The sequence below is a fragment of the Cydia amplana genome, chromosome 19 (genome assembly GCF_948474715.1).
Source record: "Cydia amplana chromosome 19, ilCydAmpl1.1, whole genome shotgun sequence".
Classification (NCBI taxonomy): domain Eukaryota; kingdom Metazoa; phylum Arthropoda; class Insecta; order Lepidoptera; family Tortricidae; genus Cydia; species Cydia amplana.
Window position 1 is genome coordinate 3,295,418 of NC_086087.1, and position 20,970 is coordinate 3,316,387.

Sequence of the window (20,970 nt, forward strand, 5' to 3'; positions counted from 1 at the left end):
TTTAGACGAAGCATGTAAGATAACTTGAGGTCTCCGCACATAGGCGCTAAAGTACTTTTTACTAAAACTTATAGATTTCGGGTCTGTGCGGAAAGAAAAGAGTTATAGTATTGGTTCCTTTATATTCCACGACTCTTCTCTTTCCGAGAGTCTGTGTTCGACTACATTTAATGGGGACAGATACACTCAAAAACTATAGAAAACTCACCTTTTTTACCAACCGCCTGAGATAAATTGGAGAGATTCATTGACTTATATGTATGTATATTACTTCGTAAAGACGGGCCTTACGGGCACTAAGAATGGTGCAACGCCTCAATACGTCCCGAAAGGCGCGCTGTTCAAAAGCACATACACACAGTGAGACTTAAAGCAAACGCGTAGGTACCTACGTCACGTCACGCTATCAAATGAAATTTACACTAGGGGTTCTGTAAACGCTTAATAATGCGGTGTCTGTGTAGTCTGTGGTAAATTTACAACGGTTTTATGTATGGCCAAGCCTTATTTTATCGACTGTTTTATCGTTTATCCTACAATTGGAACCAGAAGTGGGGTCGCGGTGTATGACGGTTGTGTTTTGTATTGATCGATTGTACTTTATGAAATAAGCACGCCCCTCATGAGATTTCCTGCTTTTTAGACTTAAATCCACAGAGCGATATATTTTTCCTGTTATATTTCAATAATTTTTTACTGGTTTGAAGAGCTTCTCATTCAGAATCCCTAGTATAAATTTAATTCGATAGCGTGACGAGCGTTCCCGTTTCCGTTTGTTATGTCTATTTTTGTATGGGATTTTAAACAGCGCACCAAGCGGGACGTTTCGAAAACTCAAAATCCCATACAAAATGAAACTTAACGCAAACGCGTACGACCGTACGTCATGTCACACTGTGGAATAAATACGAAATCGCAAATTGGAAGAATAATAATGTAGGTAGGTTATTTTCCGTTAAATTACGAAAATATCAATACGTTTTCGTAACGCAGTGAAAGACTTTCATAGGAAATACGGTAAAATTGAGCTTATTATGTACCTACAGAATAGGAAACTATCTATCCACCCAAGATTATCGAAATCTGCCAACAAACGATAAAAATATAAAAATTTGTCCACATATTCTGTGTTATTTTTATCAAGGTTAATGAAAGTACATTTGAATTTTCTTATTCTCCCTATTTGAATCTGTTTTAGAACATCCGTGAATTGTCTCAGTAAATATTCCGTCCGATTTGCAAATTACAAACTCCGTAAAAGTACAATTGTAAGAAAATTAATTTGTATTCTTGTTTACTTTTGATTCCGACTTATTGTAAACTGGAAATCAGACCTTCCAGTAACACTACATTACAACTAAAATGACTTAAATCCCCATTTTTTCTCACGCGATTATGCTCCCAATTCTAATAACATTAAGGACTGATTTGGAATGATTTTTAAGGGTTTTTAAGGCATTTAGGAACATGGGACAGTTGTCAGCAGCCTGTCAAATACAGGTAGGAAGTTGGAAACTAAATTCAACTTTCGTTTAATATTGTTATCAAATTCGGGGCACACGTAAGGACTTACTGAATAATGGACACGATAATGTAGCCTGGTAACTGATATCTAAAGGGGCCGACTGATTAACAGTCCGCCGGACGTTATCGGCCTGTCAGTTGATCGGAACTGTCAAAATTTTGTTCTAACTGACAGGCCGATACCGTCCGGCGGACTGTTAATCAGTGGGCCCCTTTAGTACGGCTACCAGGCCGCGTAGACAACATGCCAATCGCTAACGCTCCGTAGCGAACGAAATGCAACTGTCACTGTCACACTAATATGGAAGAGTGATGAATGAAGTGGGAGACAAAGCCATTCGATGGCGAAGCGCAAGCGATCGTCAGCGTCACCTTGGCTAGGCCGCTAGTTTAACACTGACATATTCGCTAGCGTGTGCGTAACTTACTTTCTATACATCTCGCACGTACTAGCATTTATTGTCCATTTCTCTTTTCAAAAATAGTTAAGAGGATAAATAGTGGTAATTTTTCCATAGAAACGTTCTCGACATTTTGCTCTCTGGATATTGACATTATGGAAAATATTTTTATATAATTTGATGTATATTAACCATAGCTATGCCCCTACGTTTGATTTTTTTTAAATTTTTTTATTATTGTAGAAATTAGGAGCAAAAAACAGATTTCATACAAATTTTAAAATGCTCCTAACTCTTGTAATAATTAAATATTCGAAAAAAAAAACAAATGTAGGGGCATAGCTGTGGTAGATATACAACAAATTGTGTCAAAATAAATTCAATAATGTTAATATCCAGATAGGAAAATGAAATTTGTATGAAAAGGCGATTTCGCGCGGGTCCTCCTCTTTCGTCTTAACATGTGGTGAAATTCCTTAGAAACAGTTTTCCAAACAAAGCCAGCTCAGGAAAGTCGATACGGCCACAAAGGCTTGTACTTATAGGATAGAGTTCGTCGACCCCCGCCACTAATCTCTATCGGTCTCTTATTGTGATATATGACCGTGGAATGGTGCAAAAGAAACAGCGCTACAGTAGGTAGGCAATATTTAAATACTGATCACTTTATAACCACGACGGTAGCAAACAAGCTATTTTGTATGTATTATATTTCTAGATCTAATATGTTAGTTGGATAATAAATTAAATGTTTCCTATAGGGGCCGTGCACGTTGGAGGGTCTGCCGCCATCTTGTGGCCTAAATGTGGCGTTAAGTTAAGACTGTACGAATGGCTCGAATTTGTGTGCGGCACACCAATGTACTAGCCCCATTCTTATTGCCCGTAAGGCCTGTCCTTAATATACGTCAATGGTGCGAAACTGGTGGTAGCTGTACTGCTGTAGATACAAGTTTGCTGTGGCCCCATTCAATCGCCTTATATTCGAGGGCCGTTTTTACCAGCTGCGGCGTGACATATTACGCCCATTAACGCCTGCTGGGGTTGCACTGTGACAATCCTTGCCAGGAAACTTTTAACTATTGAAATCTTTGTTGACTATCCAGCCAGCGTCATTTGTCGAACAAACCAGCTTCTTTCTTGCGTTGTCCCAGCATCTTGCCACGGCTCATGCATGAGAGCCTGGGGTCCGCTTGGCAACTAATCCCAAGAATTGGCTAGGCAGGCACTTGGTTTTACGAAAGCGACTGCCGTCTGACCTTCCAACCCAGAGGGTAAGCTAGACCTTATTGGGATTAGTCCGGTTTCCTCACATTGTTTCCCTTCACCGAAAAGCGTAAAAATAGCATAAAATTTACATCATAATATGCAGAAAGCAACTCGCCAAAATTAACCCTTTTCCAGGCATAGTACGATTTATCGACCACATACGCGCCGATAGAATTTCAACTTTAGCATTCCGATTTAAGATTCAAATTACATTGCACTTTTGGGAAATGTGACTTGTTTTCAAATTACGAGTAATCATAAAAGCTGGATTAATAAGAATATATTTGGATTTTTTGAAAAACCTTGTAGATTGGTGCGGCCTGGCAAAGGGTTAAGTAATTTAAAAAAAATAAGGCAAAAAAAAGTTTTCCTCTTTTCTGATTCATTCTCATTTGTATTCAGACCTAAAGTAGTGAGTAAATTCGTGATATTTCTTGATACCTAGGTGTGGTGATTACTTGACTGACTTCGAGGGCGGAAGTTTTTAGGGTTCCGTAGCCAAAAACTGGAACCGTTGGTCATGTTAATTGATAAATACTTAGGAATATCGATAATAATAATAAGTAAAACATAAAAATACGAAACAGAAATATAATTCACATACTTGGTCACAATTCATTAAGTAACAAATTTTTCTTAAGGCCTCGTCAGTCGAACTCGGCCGTGGGCCTCGCGTCACTCGCACTACTCGCACTCGGCCTCGTGTAGCATGATGGCGCGGCGGACGTATCTGAAGTGGTAGAAGCTGAACACCACCACAAAAGAGAAGAAGTATATCACTGAAACAAAGTACAAAATTACATTTTGACTACACCAGATCGTAAAGGCTCTTTTTATTACCTAATTGCAAATTTTAAGTTGTTTCCTCATTCCTCCAGGCTCAATATTCCACTAGGTATACGAAAAAATTTGAAATTTTTCGCGTGCTCGGGGTATCGATTACGAGGGATTAAACAACAACTTTGTCCCCATGTATGAAAATTAGTACATTACGATACAAGTGCAAAAAGTAGTAAATTCGCAACGAGTGGCGATAAATGAACACGAACGACACGAACACGAAAGAAGCACGAACGAAGGGAGTGTTTTAAATAGACACGATTAGCGAATTACCTTTTCGCACGTGTATTGTAGGTACGTTTTACATTACATATGGCCCGTTATATTTTTGACATAGACACGTATAGTCCTTAATCACGTCCTAGGGCGGTAAAGTAGCACCATATGTACTGTAATACATAGTATATTACATACCTAGCAGTAAAGTAAGAAATAAGACGATTTAGACAATCATGTGATCTGAGGCTTTCCTATTTACCGAGGTGTGTATAACTATTTTTCTGCTCAACGGAGCCGGGAAGCGGCAACTTTGTTTAGCGCACCGGACCGAAAGTTGAAAGGCCGAAGGGCCGGAAAAAGAACTTATTTCCTCACCAAAATCATTAGGACAATTTAGCGGCGAGGAGGATTAAGTTACAGTTTTCGGGTCCAATACATACCTATACCGGGTGGGCCTGTAATACCAGCAAAAAATTAAACTGTTGGCTATACTCCTCAAACTGACCAACAGTTGTTAAGCGACTTTTAAAAATATTGAAGACTTAAGACGTATTGTTCATACAAAATAATTAAGGGGGGAGGGGGATCGGAATGGGGTATTGTGATTGACGTTGCTTGTCACGCCTTAAATTAAACATAACAAAATTCGCAATACATTGCGTCTTAGAAAAAACTTAAAGTGTATAAAAATCAAAACACAAGTTATTTTTAAAAGTTTTTGATCAAATGTTGGTCAGTATGAGGAGTACAGCCAGGCGTGTCTCACTCCGCGATTTCGTCGCTTTGCTACAGGTAACTAAAAGTACATCTGTTCGGCCCCAATTTTGGAGAAAGCCATAAGCCGCGCGTGGCGCTGTCGCCACCTAGCGGCCATATCTGTGCTGATCGTTACAGACGCGTTTTGTTAGAGAGTGAGTCTTCTGTACTTAGTACTATTATTTATTCTGTGGTACAGCCTACAGTTTATTTATTTTTGCTCATATTACACGCCAAACCCGGTATATCCCTCAATCCAATGTTATATTACTATAGTAAATGTTACATTAGTCACGATTATAGCAAAACACTATGACCGCCATAAATCATCGCGTCATCAGTCATCTGCACCAATCAGGTTTCATTCCGACGCAATTAGTATAATGTGCTCTGTGCTATCGCTATACGGCCTTATTCTGGATAAACTGCTAGGTTCATAAAATAGTATTTTATACAATCGTGATATAAATAGAGCTTTTCAGTCGAGTACCGTGTTTAGGCACGAAATTTAAGAATATGTAATTTAGTAATTTCGAACGAGAATTATAAAACGTTCAAAGTTGGACTACTGGTCTAAAAATACACCTTCCATCATCATCACCATTACACTGCATTATCATCTTTATCTGTCAAATTCGAAGCACCATTTTGTCTTAGACTACACGCCTAACAATCTTTCGGTTTTTCGGAGCTTATGTACGATATTATAATGATATTGGCCAGACACTTTTCAGTGAAAGAAAACATCGCACGGAAAGGGCCCAATAAGGTCTAGTTTTCACTATCCAAGGTCAGATGGCAGTCGCTGTCGTAAATACTAGTGCCTAAGCCAATTCTTGGGATTAGTTGTGTGTGTTTGTGTTACAAGTGGACCCCAGGCTCCTATTTACCTACCGTGGCGAAAAGCCGAGAAAAATGCGATTGCCATTTATATTATTCATTATATTCGAAATACGAATTTATCTTAAAAATACTTTAAATACCCCATTAATAAAAAATAAACCATTTTTGCTATGTAATATAGCGGTTTCCTCACGATGTTTTCCTTCACTTCTGCGAAGAAATTCAAAGGTGTATGTGAAGTCCCCAATCCGCATTGGGCTAGCGTGGGGACTATATAGCCCAAGCCCTCTCGCGCATGAGAGGAGGCCTGTGCCCAGCAGTGGGACGTATATAGGCTCAAATTATTTATAATTATTTAATATCGCGGTGCAAAATAAATGTTTAACCTCCTGTCCCGAGTTATATTTCAAAGGACAAAATCAAATCGAATTTTGAACTATGTACAGTCGCCATCAGATATATCGGAGCGGCCGAGGCATTGAAAAATATCTGAACTTGTCTCTATTGTCAAGGCGTTAGAGTGCGTGTTCAGATATTTTGTTGGCGACTGTACAATGGAATTAAAGAAGGTTCCAAATCCAAAACTGCAGAATAGTCTTAGAACGTTATTTTTTTTTTATTGGTTTACCAGTAACTGTTACACTGACGCATACATAAATTTATTAAATCCTTAATAACTAAGAGCTTAGTGTACAATAAAATGTAGGTAAACACTGCATGCAAATTTAAATGTATTACCAACTAAATTTAATTTCGTACTACGTACTAATTACGTACGTTATGAGTGCATTTAATCAAAATCCCCGAATAGTGGTGCATATCAGTGTGAGTGCAGTGCAATCAGCTGGAGATCCGACAGAGTCCGTGTCTGGCTTAACATGATTAACTGTATAATGATTCATTTGATAATAACGAGCGAGAATATTACTGACTAGAGTGATTAGTTGTTAAATTAAGTATTTTGTATTTGGCATTTTAGTATTGGCGACAAATGAGGTCTTGAAATTTGGAATATAATAGAATAGAATAGAAATCATTTATTGTTTACCGTGTACAATAAGGTGGAATACAATGTTATGCACATACAGTCACAACGGCAACTAATATCGGGTATACAATATTATATTTGCTAAGTACTTAACTAAAACTGCATACTTATTTGTTAACATGCTAATTGGTTTCATACATAAAGTAGGTATTCATGCAAATCGTAAAAAACATTGGAGACAGACGAATGAAACAAAAAGAAAATAATTTTGATCCAAATAATAAAATACAGTAAAATTTCAAAATTCATCAAACATTTTTGTATCGTCGCCATCAGATATATCGGAGCGACCAAGGTGTTCACAATATCTGAACAAGCACTCTAACACCTTGACAATAGGCGTGTTCAGATATTTGTGAGCACCTTGGCCGCTCCGATATATCTGATGGCGACTGTACTTGTACCATAATACCCATATAGGTATTACCTACGTGGTTATAGTCTTTTGGACAAGTTGATTGCGTCACACTTTTAGTATACGTATTAACCTTTTGGACGCCAATGACCGATATATCCGCAGCGTAGGTTCAACGCCAAAGACCGATAAATCGGTAACAGACCACAGAGCAACATCGACCTACGTCCATATACATAAAGTTCAACTTCAGTTTTGACACTTCAATGATTCTGAGTGACAGCTTTTGTGTTTGACACGGCGTGGAAAAGGTTAACAAGGTTTTGTACAGATCATTATGAACATCTTGCCTGATTACTTAGCTAGTTCTGCTAGGTACTGCTGTTATAAACACTTACCGGCACCGAAAAACGTGAGCAGACCGCTGACGCACGCCAGGTTAGCTAGCCGATGTTGCTCGTCTTTTATTTTAGGTGCTGAAAAAAAGGTAACATTAATAAGGCTAAAAAACTTTTTCTTGTAAGGCCGTGGAGTGAACACCAGAGCGGGCAGTGGGCTGGAGAGTTTAAGCCAAAGACGTCAACTGACGCGTGCGGCTACAACCTAATATCAACCTTCGTACGTTCCGACAAGGTAAAGTTTACGATGACGCGCCGTACAAAGCGGCGTGGCGGTCAAAGGGTTGACCCTTTAATCAGGGATATATATTTCCCATATACGGCACATCAAACATGTGTTCTGTTTTCGATCATTAAGACTGACATTCGATTGTCATTTTTGAATTGTCAGTCTGGTAAAGGATAAATATCCAAAGCACGTATAGCCTTAAATGCATGATTTTTTGTATAATTTTCTAATAAATTTAAATAGATGGGTAATGTTGTATATTGTGGAAAAAAAAAGAAAAACATTATAGTAATTAAAAATTAATATATGCATAATTGCATATTGAGCCACGGGCCATCAAAATATACGATGTAGATCTACATCATAATGCATTTGCCGGTTAAAATACCTTAGCTTCGGCTGCTGACTGCACAAAAAATAAAGATAGTATTCTGCGCTTGCCATAAATACATCTTCCAACGCGCACTGACTGATTTCATTTATTTCATCCCAACCCATTGATCTATCAGAAAACCAATCACGTTCAAATACCCTTATTTTTTCTCATACTGCAAGATTCAGGTACTATGCTGTACAGCGTGACTGTCATACGAAAACCGTCTTTATTGCTTTGTGTTAGGGTCGTGTGTTTACGTTTCCTTTCGCGTCGTCGGCAAATATGTAGGATGCGGGCGGACTATTGATTAGACGAAGTAATAAGCCTAAACACACAGCTGGTGTCTTTTGTACTAAGCCTTTTGATGGTTAGGTTCAAGTGGTTCAACGAGCTTTGATTGATGGCCTGGGTGGATCAACTATTTCTTGTTGTTATTCTGTCCGGTCAGCTAAGAGACAATAGTAGCATAGTTTGTTAGAAGACATTGTACACCACCTTCTTCTGACACCCTTGGTAGACGACCCTCTATGAAAAGAGTTTAAAGTATCACAAAAAAGCGTGTTTGGTGAATTTAAATGCCTAAAAATCAGGTTTTAAAGAGTGACCCAGGAGAACGTAACCATGGCAACGAGTGACAAGAAAAAGTTGATTCACCCGCCTAGATATGCTGACGCTTGTTTTGTTTTGTCACTGGTGGAAGATCACAGATGGCATTGACACGCGCTCTATACAGGGGCGCTAAAAATAACTGGGATTTGGGGATTATGCTTAGCAACTTTTATTATGTTTGTATGCTTAACCCCGAAATCGCGAAAAAAAAAATTTGGCTATTTCATACATCTTGGCTGGTCCATTTTCCATGGGGGGTAATTTTTTATTTTATTTTAAGTTTCTCATTCCTTTTTTTCATGGCATGTTTTGCAATCAAGTTTTTATCTATCTTTCTAACGGTGTATGCGTGGTTGAATAATTTCCATGCGTTGATGATACGCTACTACGAGCTACGGCGTAGTACTACACTGAGAGAAAAACTAACAAAAATACACTTATAATTACAAAAATAAAACTTAATCCGGGGACAAGGAGAGTCAACTAATAGGAACAAATTGACTTTTGCAATTTCTATTAGTTGGATATACAACTTCTATATTTGTAATTTGAAGTATGCAAGAGTAATATCAGAAACTATGAAATTGTAATCACAAGTATGCATTTGTGATACCCGCAACTGCTGGTTTTGTTATTCCGAGAGGTGCTTTAGCAATATCGGAGGTGATGACGTCATGGGTGAAAACTAACCATTTTGTAATTCTGAGAGCGCTTTAGCAATATCGGAAGCGATGACGTCATGTGTGAAAACTAATCGTTTTGTAATTCTGAGAGTGCTTTAGCAATATCGGAAGTGATGAAGTCATGGGTGAAAACTAACCGTTTTGTGCTACGATATGCTACGAATTAATATAATGACAATTTACACATATCCTGACTCAGTGATTCATCATTATTAAAATTTAGTAGCAAGATTTTACCTAAATACTTTTTTATGTTCTTCATTTTGAAGCATTAAAAGATGTGTGATCCAGAAAAATGTGGCCTTCCACAAAGAAGGGTCCTTATGCTTCTGCAATAAGGACGTTTATATCAGAATTTCTGTGGGAATTTCAGATGGAAACGTACTTGAAGCATAAGGACCCTTCTATAATGGAAAGCAACAAAATAAAATATCCTTAAAAATTGTTTGTTAGTGTATTTTGACCACTAGGTTGGTATGTGTGTTTGCTTACCATCTTTAAAGTGGCCGCATGATCTGTTGATCTTGAAGAGCCCCAGCGTGGCGATGCCCATCATGACTATCAACGCCACCAGCAGGTACACCTGACGATAATGAAGTTGTTTAGTCAATATTTTTGAAATGAAATAGATCTCATATATCTAAGGTAAGAGAAACATTGTTCATTTTACTCGGGGTAAGTAGTTTTGAATATAATATGCCGGCGTTTCATGATCTGCCTAGGAATATCGCCCCTTGAGGTTTGCACGATATGGCTGGTGGTCGCGCTAGGCAGATCATGAAATGCCGGCGATTCATGATATGCCTAGGAATATCACACCCTACGAGCACCCTACTTATTCAATATGCTTAAACGTCGCCAGGCAAATCGTCAAACGTTGATGTTTGAACGATATGGCTGGTAGTCGCTAGTCAGATCATGAAATGGCGGCGTTTCATGATATGCCTAGGAATATCTCGATATGCCCGATTTTACGATCTGCCGCCGACAAATACAACACTTGTTGCGAGTCGACAATTGTGGTATATTTTATAAAACAATTTATTACCTACTTATAAAATGGTTACCTACATATTTTAGTAAAGTGACGAGATGCAGTGAAGTTGCCGTTATTAGCGAAAGTGCTGGGGCGGGGCTGGATGTTATAGCTGTCATAGACTACTTTGTTAAGGCAGCGTCACACTGTCTATTAAGGTGGCTTTACACTCACTACAAGTGTAACAGTATGAGGATCCCTTCAAGTGTTACTCTTGCTCCAGTGTTTGTCTTAACCCATCTGACCTTACTATATATAGAAAAGTGACCAAGCCCTCCAGTGGCGGAGGCAGGATTCGAACTGGCGCCTTCAGCTTACGCGGCTAACGCCCTGGACCTCTAGGCTACCCCGTCACGGCGATACCAGTCCCAATTTCCCAAACATATACAATCCTAGAAGGACTAGGCGTTTTTAACCAACTCTAAGAAGTGTAAGGCCTGAGTAGACGCTCGAAGCGGAGCGTTCGGCGGGGCGTGCAGCGTGGCGTAGGGATCAGGAGTAATTAGAGCAGCGTGCACTAAGGCCGCTCCTATACGTTTGCATTTGTTTATAACATGCACCCCGCTGCACGCCCAACTCGAGCGTCCACTCAGGCCTTACACTAAGGGTGAGCATTACGTACACTGTGTTTTTCTTAGGCTGCGGTCGTACTGCAGACGCCGCACGCAGCCGACAACGTCACGTCGCACGCAGCGTCTGAATGGTGTTGGCGGGGGGACGCCGCACGCAGCGAGCGAAAACGACCACTCCCGAGCATTCTCGAACACACCATTCAGACGCTGCGTGCGACGTGACGTTGTCGGCTGCGTGCGGCGTCTGCAGTACGACCGCAGCCTACGTGCAATTTTTGACATGACGTTGATGACACTTTATTACTTCATTAACGTGGCGGCGAAAAGATTAACAAATGAACCTTCTGTACGATTGTAATATTTATTCTGTGGCTCCGTTATCTCGGAGTTTCGAGCCGTCGGACACGTCGGGTTTACCGTGGGTTCGTAAACAGGACGTGATAACATTGGGGCGTTTAAAACGGGACATAAGGTGTTACAGTGGGAAATAGTACAATAAATACATATATGAAAGTAGTAACTGAATAAGATGAACGGAGTCACTGTGGAGTTGGACTCTAAATATCAATTTCAAGCGATCTTTTTCAAGGAGGGAGACACACCCGGCATTATAAAACAAGTCACAGTGCAGTGCAATCTATTTCTACCCTCAAGCTAGGAATATAATAGGTGAGACCAAAGCGCATCGTCTCCGCTGGCTTGGCCACCTCGAAAGGATGGGTGAAGATCGGGCAGCCAAAAGGGCCTAGTTGGGTCGACCATCTGGACGCCGTCCTGTTGGTCGTCCTAAATATCGTTGGGCGGACAGAGTGGAGGCAGATCTCCGTGAGCTCGGCGTCGGCGAAAGCTGGCGGGATGTCGCTCTGGACCGAGCAAAGTGGCGTGCTCTTGTGTCGGAGGCCAAGACCCATTTTGGGTGATCGCGCCAGCCAAGTAAGTAGGTAAGACAGGTAAGTAGTAAGTCTCAAGCAAGAAACACAATTATTTGTTCTTAAAATTTTCATCTCTTCTACTAAATCTTTGGTAAGAGAAATTTCTTAGAAGAGAACCAAGTCGTAAAGCAGCGTTTTAACGGTAAATACAGGATGGCTAAAATAGAAGAATCTGTTGTAAAGTAAACAAGCACTCGGCAAGCTAGTCACGGACTGCGGTGATTGACTCTGACTTCGAACCAACGGGGAATGAATTTTAAATTTAATGTGCCGGAAATATTTCCAAATTGTTTACGGTTAAATATTTTACGGTTTGTTTATTGTGACAATAGTATATTTCAATACGATTTTGCAAGATTTCGCGTTTTATAATTTTGAATTGAATTGAGATGACATTTGATCCTCAAAACATACCTGGTCGACTAGCTGATACCATTCATAAAAATAATTTCAAATACCATATTGCCTGTTGAAAGAAAAGTACAGTCAGCGATAAAAGCTTAAGAAACCTTTTATAAATAAGGTCACAAAACTTACCAGCATGGCCTTGCAGTTTTCGGTGAGCGCTACCACGATCAGCAGGAGACCAGCACCAGTGACTCCACTCAACACCGCGCCGGTGGCCAAACTGATTACTGTTAACATTCAAATATATTTTGTCCTAACCCTGTAGGCCTAGCACATGATTGGAGCGACAGTATCTCGCCGCGAATTAGACTATACTTACCCATTTTTTTCTAACTGTATTAAATAAAGAGGGACAGGTAGTCTATCTCGCGGCGAGATCCTGTCGCGCCAATCATGTGCTAGCCCGGCTGAAACCAGAGGGCTACCGCGAACCACGATCGACGTGTCACACTTGTAAAATTATGGAGAATACAAACTAACGCTGCGTAGATTGTGTATGGTGAATCTCATCGTACTGCCGACCGTGAGACGTCAGTAGCGTCAGCAAGACAGCTCCCACCAGCACCTGCCCACAAATAATTTACTGGTCAATGTGGCTAATTCCGTCATAGGGCCTACTCCGTCTACTAGCGTATATTTCTTTGATTTTCAATCGTAGGAAAATAACCATCTGCTTTTAATTGATCGCTGAAACTAAAAGCAATCGCTGCTTTGTCATTACTCGTTGAAATTATCTATTTTGTTCGTTGTTCCAGGAAAACGCTAGTAGACGGAATAATCCTTATGACGGAATTGACCACATTGACCTTAAATTAAATTACTAACACAGATAGGTACACCACTTTTTAAACGTGACAAGAAAGGGGTCTCACTTTCTTGTCACGCACGGGTAAATCGGCCCATTTTAAATTTTAATTTAGTTGTCGAATTTCATTTCATTTCATTTCATTTATTTGTTGTAAAATCATGTACATAAAATTAGAAAGGTGTTAAATAATAAAAATAATGTCGGTCCATGACACCCTGCTAGGGCACACAACATACTTAAAACTAATATAAAACTAATTAAATTAGTTGAAGACAAAATCGAACCAATTAGAACAAAATGATTTAAATTAAAAAAACAGTAATTGGAATTAAATTAGAAATAATGCAAATTAAAAATAATAAAATTTTTAAATATTAGGTAATAGTAGTTTATGCAACAGTGATATAATAAGGGTTCTTAAAATTCAAGGGTCGAAGTTACAAAACGAGACGTAGTCGAGTTTTGTAAAAAAAGACCCGAGAATTTTAAGAACCAATTATGAGCTGTTGCATACATTACTTTTTCTATGACAGCTGCAGCAAAAAAAAAAAAAAAAAAAATTAAAAAAAAGAGTTATTATTAAAAAAAAGAGTTATTATTTAAAAAAAATTGAGTTATTATTTAAAAAAAAAAAGAGTTATTATTGTAAATGAAAACATACCTCTTTCAATCAAGATGATCGGAACTTGTATCTTTAAAAAAAATAAAGCAGTTGTATTATACTCATAAGATGACTGCTAGCAGTCATCTTATGAGCCTATAGACAAATCATTCAAATGACATTGCTTTAGATATCACTGTCAGTCATTTAATTGACACATTTAAGTGCTGGAGTAGAAAAAATCAATTAAATTAAGTTAAAACAAATATAATTTCATGCAATCAAAATAAATTAGATCCAATACTTTTCAAAGTCCAAATACAATTGTATAATTAAATTAGGTTTATAATAAATTATCATCGTCAATAAAATCCTTTACGGAGTAATAACATTTTTCAATCAATAATTTTTTCAGCTTGTTTTTAAATACTGCATGTCGAGGTTCTTGTTTAATGGAATTGGGAATCTTATTAGTAATTACTATACAATTGTAGTGTGGGCTATTTCTATACATTTCTAAATTGCATCTTGGGACCAATAGTTTATTTCTGTACTGCTCTCTAGTTCTCTGCTTATCTTGCTTTACTTCAAATAAGTGGGGGTTTTCACGAACAAAGAGAGCAGTGTGCAGTATATAAATACAGGGTAATGTCAATAAACCATACTCAATAAAATATGGGTTACAACTAGTTGGAAGACGCACATTTGCAAGGATGCGTACACACTTTTTTTGCATTACAAACAGTTGCTTTGCTTCGGTGCTGCCCCCCCATAGCACAATACCATAGCAGAGCCATGCGTATGCGTTTGCGTAGTACGCAGATAATGCACATTCAAAATTTGTATTTGATTTTAGAATATAAAGCGCATAGATAAATCTTGACATTTTAGTTTTAACTTGTTGAATATGTGCTTTCCAATTTATTCCAGAATCTATTGTTATACCTAAAAGTCTAAATTCCTCAACTTCCTGTACGTTACATGCGTTTACATCTAGGTATAGTTCCAAAGGGTTTTTTTGAGCTGGTTTAAACTGTATAATTTTTGTTTTATTTAAATTTATTTCCAAGTTATGGTCGCTAAGCCAATCTTTTACATTATTGAAAATATTCTTAAGGCGGTCGTTGCATTCAATGCTATTGTTGCAATTAAAAAGCAGTGACACGTCGTCGGCAAACATTACGCAAGTCGTGTTGGTGTCTAGGACTTTCGGTAAGTCGTTAATGTAGGCTATGAACAGGAGGCATCCGCATACACTGCCCTGTGGAATAGAACATGTCGTGTAACGCATGTCAGATATAACGGGTCTTACTTCATTTGATTTAATGTTAAAGTAATCTATTTCTACACATTGCCTGCGATTTTTGAGGTATGATTGAAACCAGTTATAAGCCAAACCACGTATTCCCATCCCGTGTAATTTGTAAAGTAGAATTTCATGGGAAACGTTTTCATATGCTTTTGACATGTCTAATAAGAGCCCCACGCTATATGATCTATTATTTATGTGACATAAGGTGTTAAATATATATTGGTAAACCGCTAGTGACGTTGAGCGGTGTTTCCGAAAACCGTATTGGTTAGTGTCTAAAATATGATATTTTTCGAAAAACTCATACACACGATTTGTCATACATTTTTCGAATAATTTCGACACCGACGGTATAAGCGCAATCGGCCGGTATTGACTTGGATTTTTTGGATCACCGCCTGGCTTCAGGATGGGTTTGATTTTTGATATTTTAAGTAACTCAGGGAAGGTGCCTTCAATAAAAGATTGATTTACCAATCGAGTTATAGGGGGTGTTAGCTCTTCTACACATAACTTTACGATAACTGGCGGTATTTCGTCAACACCGAAACTCTGTTTATTTTTTAAGTTTTTTATTAATGTCTTTACTTCGGGTTCCGTAACTGGACGTATGTATATTGAGTTCGCGACGGGAGTAAGCACACAACGCGCGCGCGCTGGTATAGCCCCGGTGCCTAAGTTCGACTCTCCTACCGACGCAAAGTGTTCATTAAACAGGTTTGATACCTGGTCGGGCGATGTTACGATTTCATCAGCTGTTTTAAGAAACATATTTTTGTGCGTGTAGTCCCTTTGTTTCCTTGTTATGCTGTTTATAACTGTCCACATACTCTTCATTTTATTTTTTGACTTTTTCATTCTGTTAGCGTAATTAATTTTCTTTGAGGCTTTAATACAGCGTCTAAGGATTTTCCCATAGGTATTGTAGTGATTTCGAATTGCATCAACTTTACTTTTATTTACTATGATTTTAAGTTGCCTTTTGTGTCTGCAGGAAGTACGTAGTCCCTTTGTAAGCCAGGGTTTCATGCGGTTTGATAGCCTTAGCTTTAGTTTTCTACGGGGTATGTGTTCGTCTAATAGAGTTTTTAATGTAATAGAAAATGAATTGAAATTGGCATTTATATCATTAGTATCCAAAAGTATTTTAGACCAATTTTTTTCGCGCAAAGCATTTTTGAAAGATATCATATTGTTTTCGCTGAATATTCGTTTTGATGTGTAATATGAATGTTGTTTTAATTCTGCGCTTAAGCTCTGAATTTTATACAAAATACCCTTATGGTCAGAAATGCCATAGTCTGTGACTTCAACACAATTTTTTCTCATGTTGGTAAATACCAGGTCTATACAAGAGCAAGAATTGTTTATCACTTCATTTCATTTCATTCGTCATATTATGATAAAATTTTGTAGATAGCTTACAGTTCCCTTTTCTGTACAATACTTATATCTAAACGCAATTTAATCGTATGTCCTAAAATCTTACACTGAGTTACGAAAAAGTGTGGCATTTGCGTAACTACATACCTACCTATATATTTTTGGGACAAGCGTGTATTTAGCCCGCCTAAAATGAGGGCTCTTCAACTCAGTCAAAATTTATCTGAAATTACGAAAAAATAAATATAACAAGAAGAAAGACATACAGAGGTTGTTTGTAAAATATGTTCCTAGTATAAAAATTGGTAGGTTTGAAAAGCTCTTTTCTGGTCGGAATAAACTCAAAATCCAAATCGGAGACGAAAAAATTTATGAAATATTCCATTGAATTACGGAAAATTCCATACGTATTCCTACTCAGTGGAAGATTTTGTAGGACATGTTACAGTGAAATTGCGCTTATGTTGTACTAGCGATCCGCCCCGGCTTCGCACGGGTTAACAAATTATACATAAACCTTCCTCTTGAATCACTAATATCACTATATCTATTACAATAAACCGCATCGAAATCCGTTGCGTAGTTTTAAAGATCTAAGCATACATAGGGACAGACAGACAGCGGGAAGCGACTTTGTTTTATAAAGTAGTGATAGATTATTAGGTTAAATACAAAATAAAAATCTGACGAAATGAACGAACGACAACAAAATAAAAATTGACCCTAAAGGGAGTGTTACCTGGGCGAAGGCGATGAGGAGCACGCCCGGGAACAGGTTGCAGACGCCGCAGCAGCTCTCGAAGTGGCAGCCGGGCTTGTGCACGAGGAAGTGCAGTGGCTGCACAAATACATTTAAGTATAAGCACAGAATAAGTAATAGTACTACCGTCACAGAATAAATAATAGTACTAAGTACAGAAGACTCACTCTCTAACAAAACGCGTCTGTTACGATCAGCACAGATATGGCCGTGTATGTGGCGACAGCGCCACTAGGAATATCACCCCTTGAGGTTTGCACAATATGGCTGATGGTCGCGCTAGGCAGATCATGAAATGCCGGCGTTTCATGATATGCCCAGGAATATCACACCCTACTTATTTTATATGCCTAAACGTCGCCAGGCAAATCGTCAAACGTTGATGTTTGAACGATATGGCTGGTAGTCGCTAGTCAGATCATGAAATGGCGGCGTACCAAAGATTTAGTAGAACAGATGAACATTTTAAGAACAAATTGTGTTTACGGCTTATGGCTTTCCTCAAAATTGGGGCCGAACGGATGTAATTTTAGCTACCTGTAGCAAAGCGACGAAATCGCGGAGTGAGACACGCCTGCTACCGTACAGAAAGGATACTTCCTACAAAACCGAAGTTTGACAGCGATTCAGGGTCGAATCATGATATCCCTTTCTAACTTTATGGCACTATCCCTTCCGGCTATTTAGGGTTGTCAAAATTCAAGTCATTATCTTCTGTGGTCGTGCACGCAAATGGTACGTCAAGTTGTGTCAACCCTAATAATTGCTCGGAGCAATGCTGAGCCGAACGACGCCGAGTTTGCCCGAAGTCAGGTCTCCCCACTGGTATTAGGTCAATGTCTATAAGGGAAGACTGGCTACAATCTCTTTCATCACTTTTATGTCTTGAATTTGTACACATAAGGTAAATGTGGCTAATTCCGTCATAGCGATCACCTGTCATCTGTCATAGTAAAGTAAGGCGGAAGGCCCTAGCAGCAAAAGCCATTATCACAAAAAAAAGAATCGGAAGCTCCGGCCCGTACACGGCCCGGTCTATCGTGGGTTATTCTTAAAGGTACATTTTGTACCCTAACCATTATTTCTTTTCTTTCAACTTAGTACCTGGACAGTGCTCTGACTTCTGCTTCTATTCTTGTCGCTGCTTTTAGATAAAACCTCCGTGGCACTCTTGCGCATGATGACCTGTTAATCTTCCACTATTAATCACTAAACTGCTAATGTATCCTAAAATTCTGTGACTAAATAAATCACGGGCTGTTTTGACAGGGACGTTTTTCTGACGTTCAATGGTCGTTATCTCTTCCTGGTTCGGCCTAAGTATTAAATTTAACATGGAGTTTGGTTAGAAAATGTCAAAGGACTGTTTCATTTCAAACATAGACAGAGAGAATCATATTGTCTTTGTCTTACACTAGTACTAGCACCCAAAAGAAAAGGATGAGTACTTATAGTTTTCCTGGTTCTTACTGACTGACAAATTGCTTTGACCAACTATATATTAGTTGCACACCCATGTGGCTCCTCTATACGATGGGTCAGCGCTAGACCAGCGAAATGGCCATGCGATAGTTGAAACGCAAATACACGATAGAGTCTGTTCGGAAAGAGAAGAGTCGATTTGGCGTCTTTCGGCGTCCGCGTCTGGCCAGCGCTATGGCCGCTGCTCGACGCAACGTCGACGCAACTGCGCAGCGACGTCATTTTCCATAGCGCTGACCAGACGCCGACGCCGGAAAGACGCCAAATGTGGGGTGGCCCTAAGGAATTCAGGAGTTCGTCTTCATTCACTGTTCTTACACTCAGCTTATACTTTACTTACATAGGTACATGTTTACAAACAAACCCAATACAATTGATTCTTTTCTAAGCCTCTTATGTAAAAATACAATAAGAATCCTCCTTTTGTCATAGCGGTTAAAATGTTTCTAAAAGCATAATGTAAATGATCACGAAATAGGTACCTGAACAATGTTTATTCGTTCCGTATTTATTATCTGCAAATTTCGCGAGTAACATTCAATAACTGATATACTTGGTCAACCAGATCTTGACAGTAGAAAAACCGGCCAAGTGCGAGTCGGACTCGCGCACGGAGGGTTCCGCACCATCAACAAAAAATAGAGCAAAACAAGTAAAAAAAAAACAAGCAAAAAAACGGTCATCCATCCAAGTACTGACCCCGCCCGACGTTGCTTAACTTCGGTCAAAAATCACGTTTGTTGTATGGGAGCCCCACTTAAATCTTTATTTTATTCTGTTTTTAGTATTTGTTGTTATAGCGGCAACAGAAATACATCATCTGTGAAAATTTCAACTGTCTAGCTATCACGGTTCGTGAGATACAGCCTGGTGACAGACGGACGGACGGACGGACGGACGGACGGACAGCGGAGTCTTAGTAATAGGGTCCCGTTTTTACCCTTTGGGTACGGAACCCTAAAAAGGCGGCAAATTTGAAAAATGTAGGCGCGAAGGGATACCGTCCCATAGAAAATTTGAATTTCGCGCCTTTTTTTACTGACAAGATTTGGTTGACCAGCTATATTGAATATTTTACGCACGCTCATTAATATCGGAGTATCATTAAAATCTATTTCAGTCCCTATTATAATAATACTCCGAGTAGATTCCATTTTCGCTAGTGTCCGACCGAAGGTTCGGTTTCGGTTTCGGTTTCGGCCAGTTTCGGCCAAAAAATCATGTTTCGGCCGTAGTTTCGGTTTCGGCCAAAAAACGGCCGAACCTTTCGGCCGGGCCGAAACATACGCAATGGTACTTCGTTCTATGAAACTAAACTATGTGACAAAGACCAAAAGTTGTGAAACAAGTAGGACAACAATATTAATACATAATATACTGATTTATGTACCTATACAGAAATTAATCGGTTTATTATTAAACACAATTCCACTAATGATGGGGCCACTGAACGGTCGACGCAGTCTTAAGAGGCTGTCAATACCTAAAACGCACACACTGTCTAATTGTATCGTAGTAAATGAGATAGCACTGTCGCATGTTACTGGGCCTGGGCAAGGGAATAATAAGAAAACTCATCATCTTCCTCGCGTTATCCCAGCCTTTTGGCCACGGCTCATGGGAGCATGGGGTTCACTTGACAACTAATCCCAAGAATTGGCGTCGGCACTAGTTTTTACGAAAGCGACTGCCATCAGACTGACCTTCCAATCCAGGGGGTAAACTAGGCTTTATCGGGCTAGTCCGGCTTCCTCAATGGTAAATATCAACGTAGGCCACCAGCGCTCACCGCTAGGCCGCGCAAATAAATGTGGATTATTTGTGTAATATTACTCGTTAGCGGTTTAGGTATAAGTAAATGTTTTGACAAATTGATTTTAATTTCAGACACATAAGTCAAGAAATAAAGACATTAGAACCGTTTAATGGTGATTTTAAGACCAATCTTTGCAATTATATTCTATCGAGCCGATGTCGTTCAATCATGTATCGAGTGCGGCCACGGTTTTAAAATATAATAAATATTAACATAGGTATAAATATATTTATTGCTTTACTAAATCAAATAGTTTTTCTTAAAATTTTTGACAAGTTTTGAATCGTATCTCCTACTTTTTCACTACAGA

General features: G+C 39.0%; 1 protein-coding gene and 1 long non-coding RNA gene across 2 annotated transcripts; one reads left to right on the forward strand and one right to left on the reverse strand.

The window, feature by feature from the left end:
- Positions 1 to 2,337: 2,337 nt before the first annotated feature.
- Positions 2,338 to 20,424, forward strand: LOC134656830 (uncharacterized). The gene is made up of 2 exons (XR_010097563.1): positions 2,338 to 2,388; positions 20,317 to 20,424. It is a non-coding gene; the product is annotated as an uncharacterized LOC134656830 (long non-coding RNA).
- On the reverse strand, positions 3,850 to 18,547 carry LOC134656818 (uncharacterized). The gene is made up of 7 exons (XM_063512342.1): positions 18,467 to 18,547; positions 17,342 to 17,440; positions 12,979 to 13,063; positions 12,628 to 12,725; positions 10,043 to 10,133; positions 7,654 to 7,731; positions 3,850 to 3,973 (listed from the first exon to the last, which is right to left on the reverse strand). The coding sequence occupies exons 1-7, from the start codon at positions 18,539 to 18,541 to the stop codon at positions 3,879 to 3,881; spliced, it is 621 nt and encodes a 206-aa protein (XP_063368412.1). The 5' UTR covers positions 18,542 to 18,547; the 3' UTR covers positions 3,850 to 3,878.
- Positions 20,425 to 20,970: the final 546 nt, after the last annotated feature.

Bases quoted from the DNA above. Each gene is read 5' to 3' on its own strand.
- LOC134656818 (XM_063512342.1), bottom strand. From the start codon at position 18,541: ATGCGCAAGAGTGCCACGGAGGTTTTATCTAAAAGCAGCGACAAGAAT. The intron at 13,064-17,341 runs GTAACACTCCCT...ATTTGTGGGCAG, and splicing joins TCCTCATCGCCTTCGCCCAG to GTGCTGGTGGGAGCTGTCTT. The intron at 12,726-12,978 runs GTTAGTTTGTAT...GAATGTTAACAG, and splicing joins CCATACACAATCTACGCAGC to TAATCAGTTTGGCCACCGGC.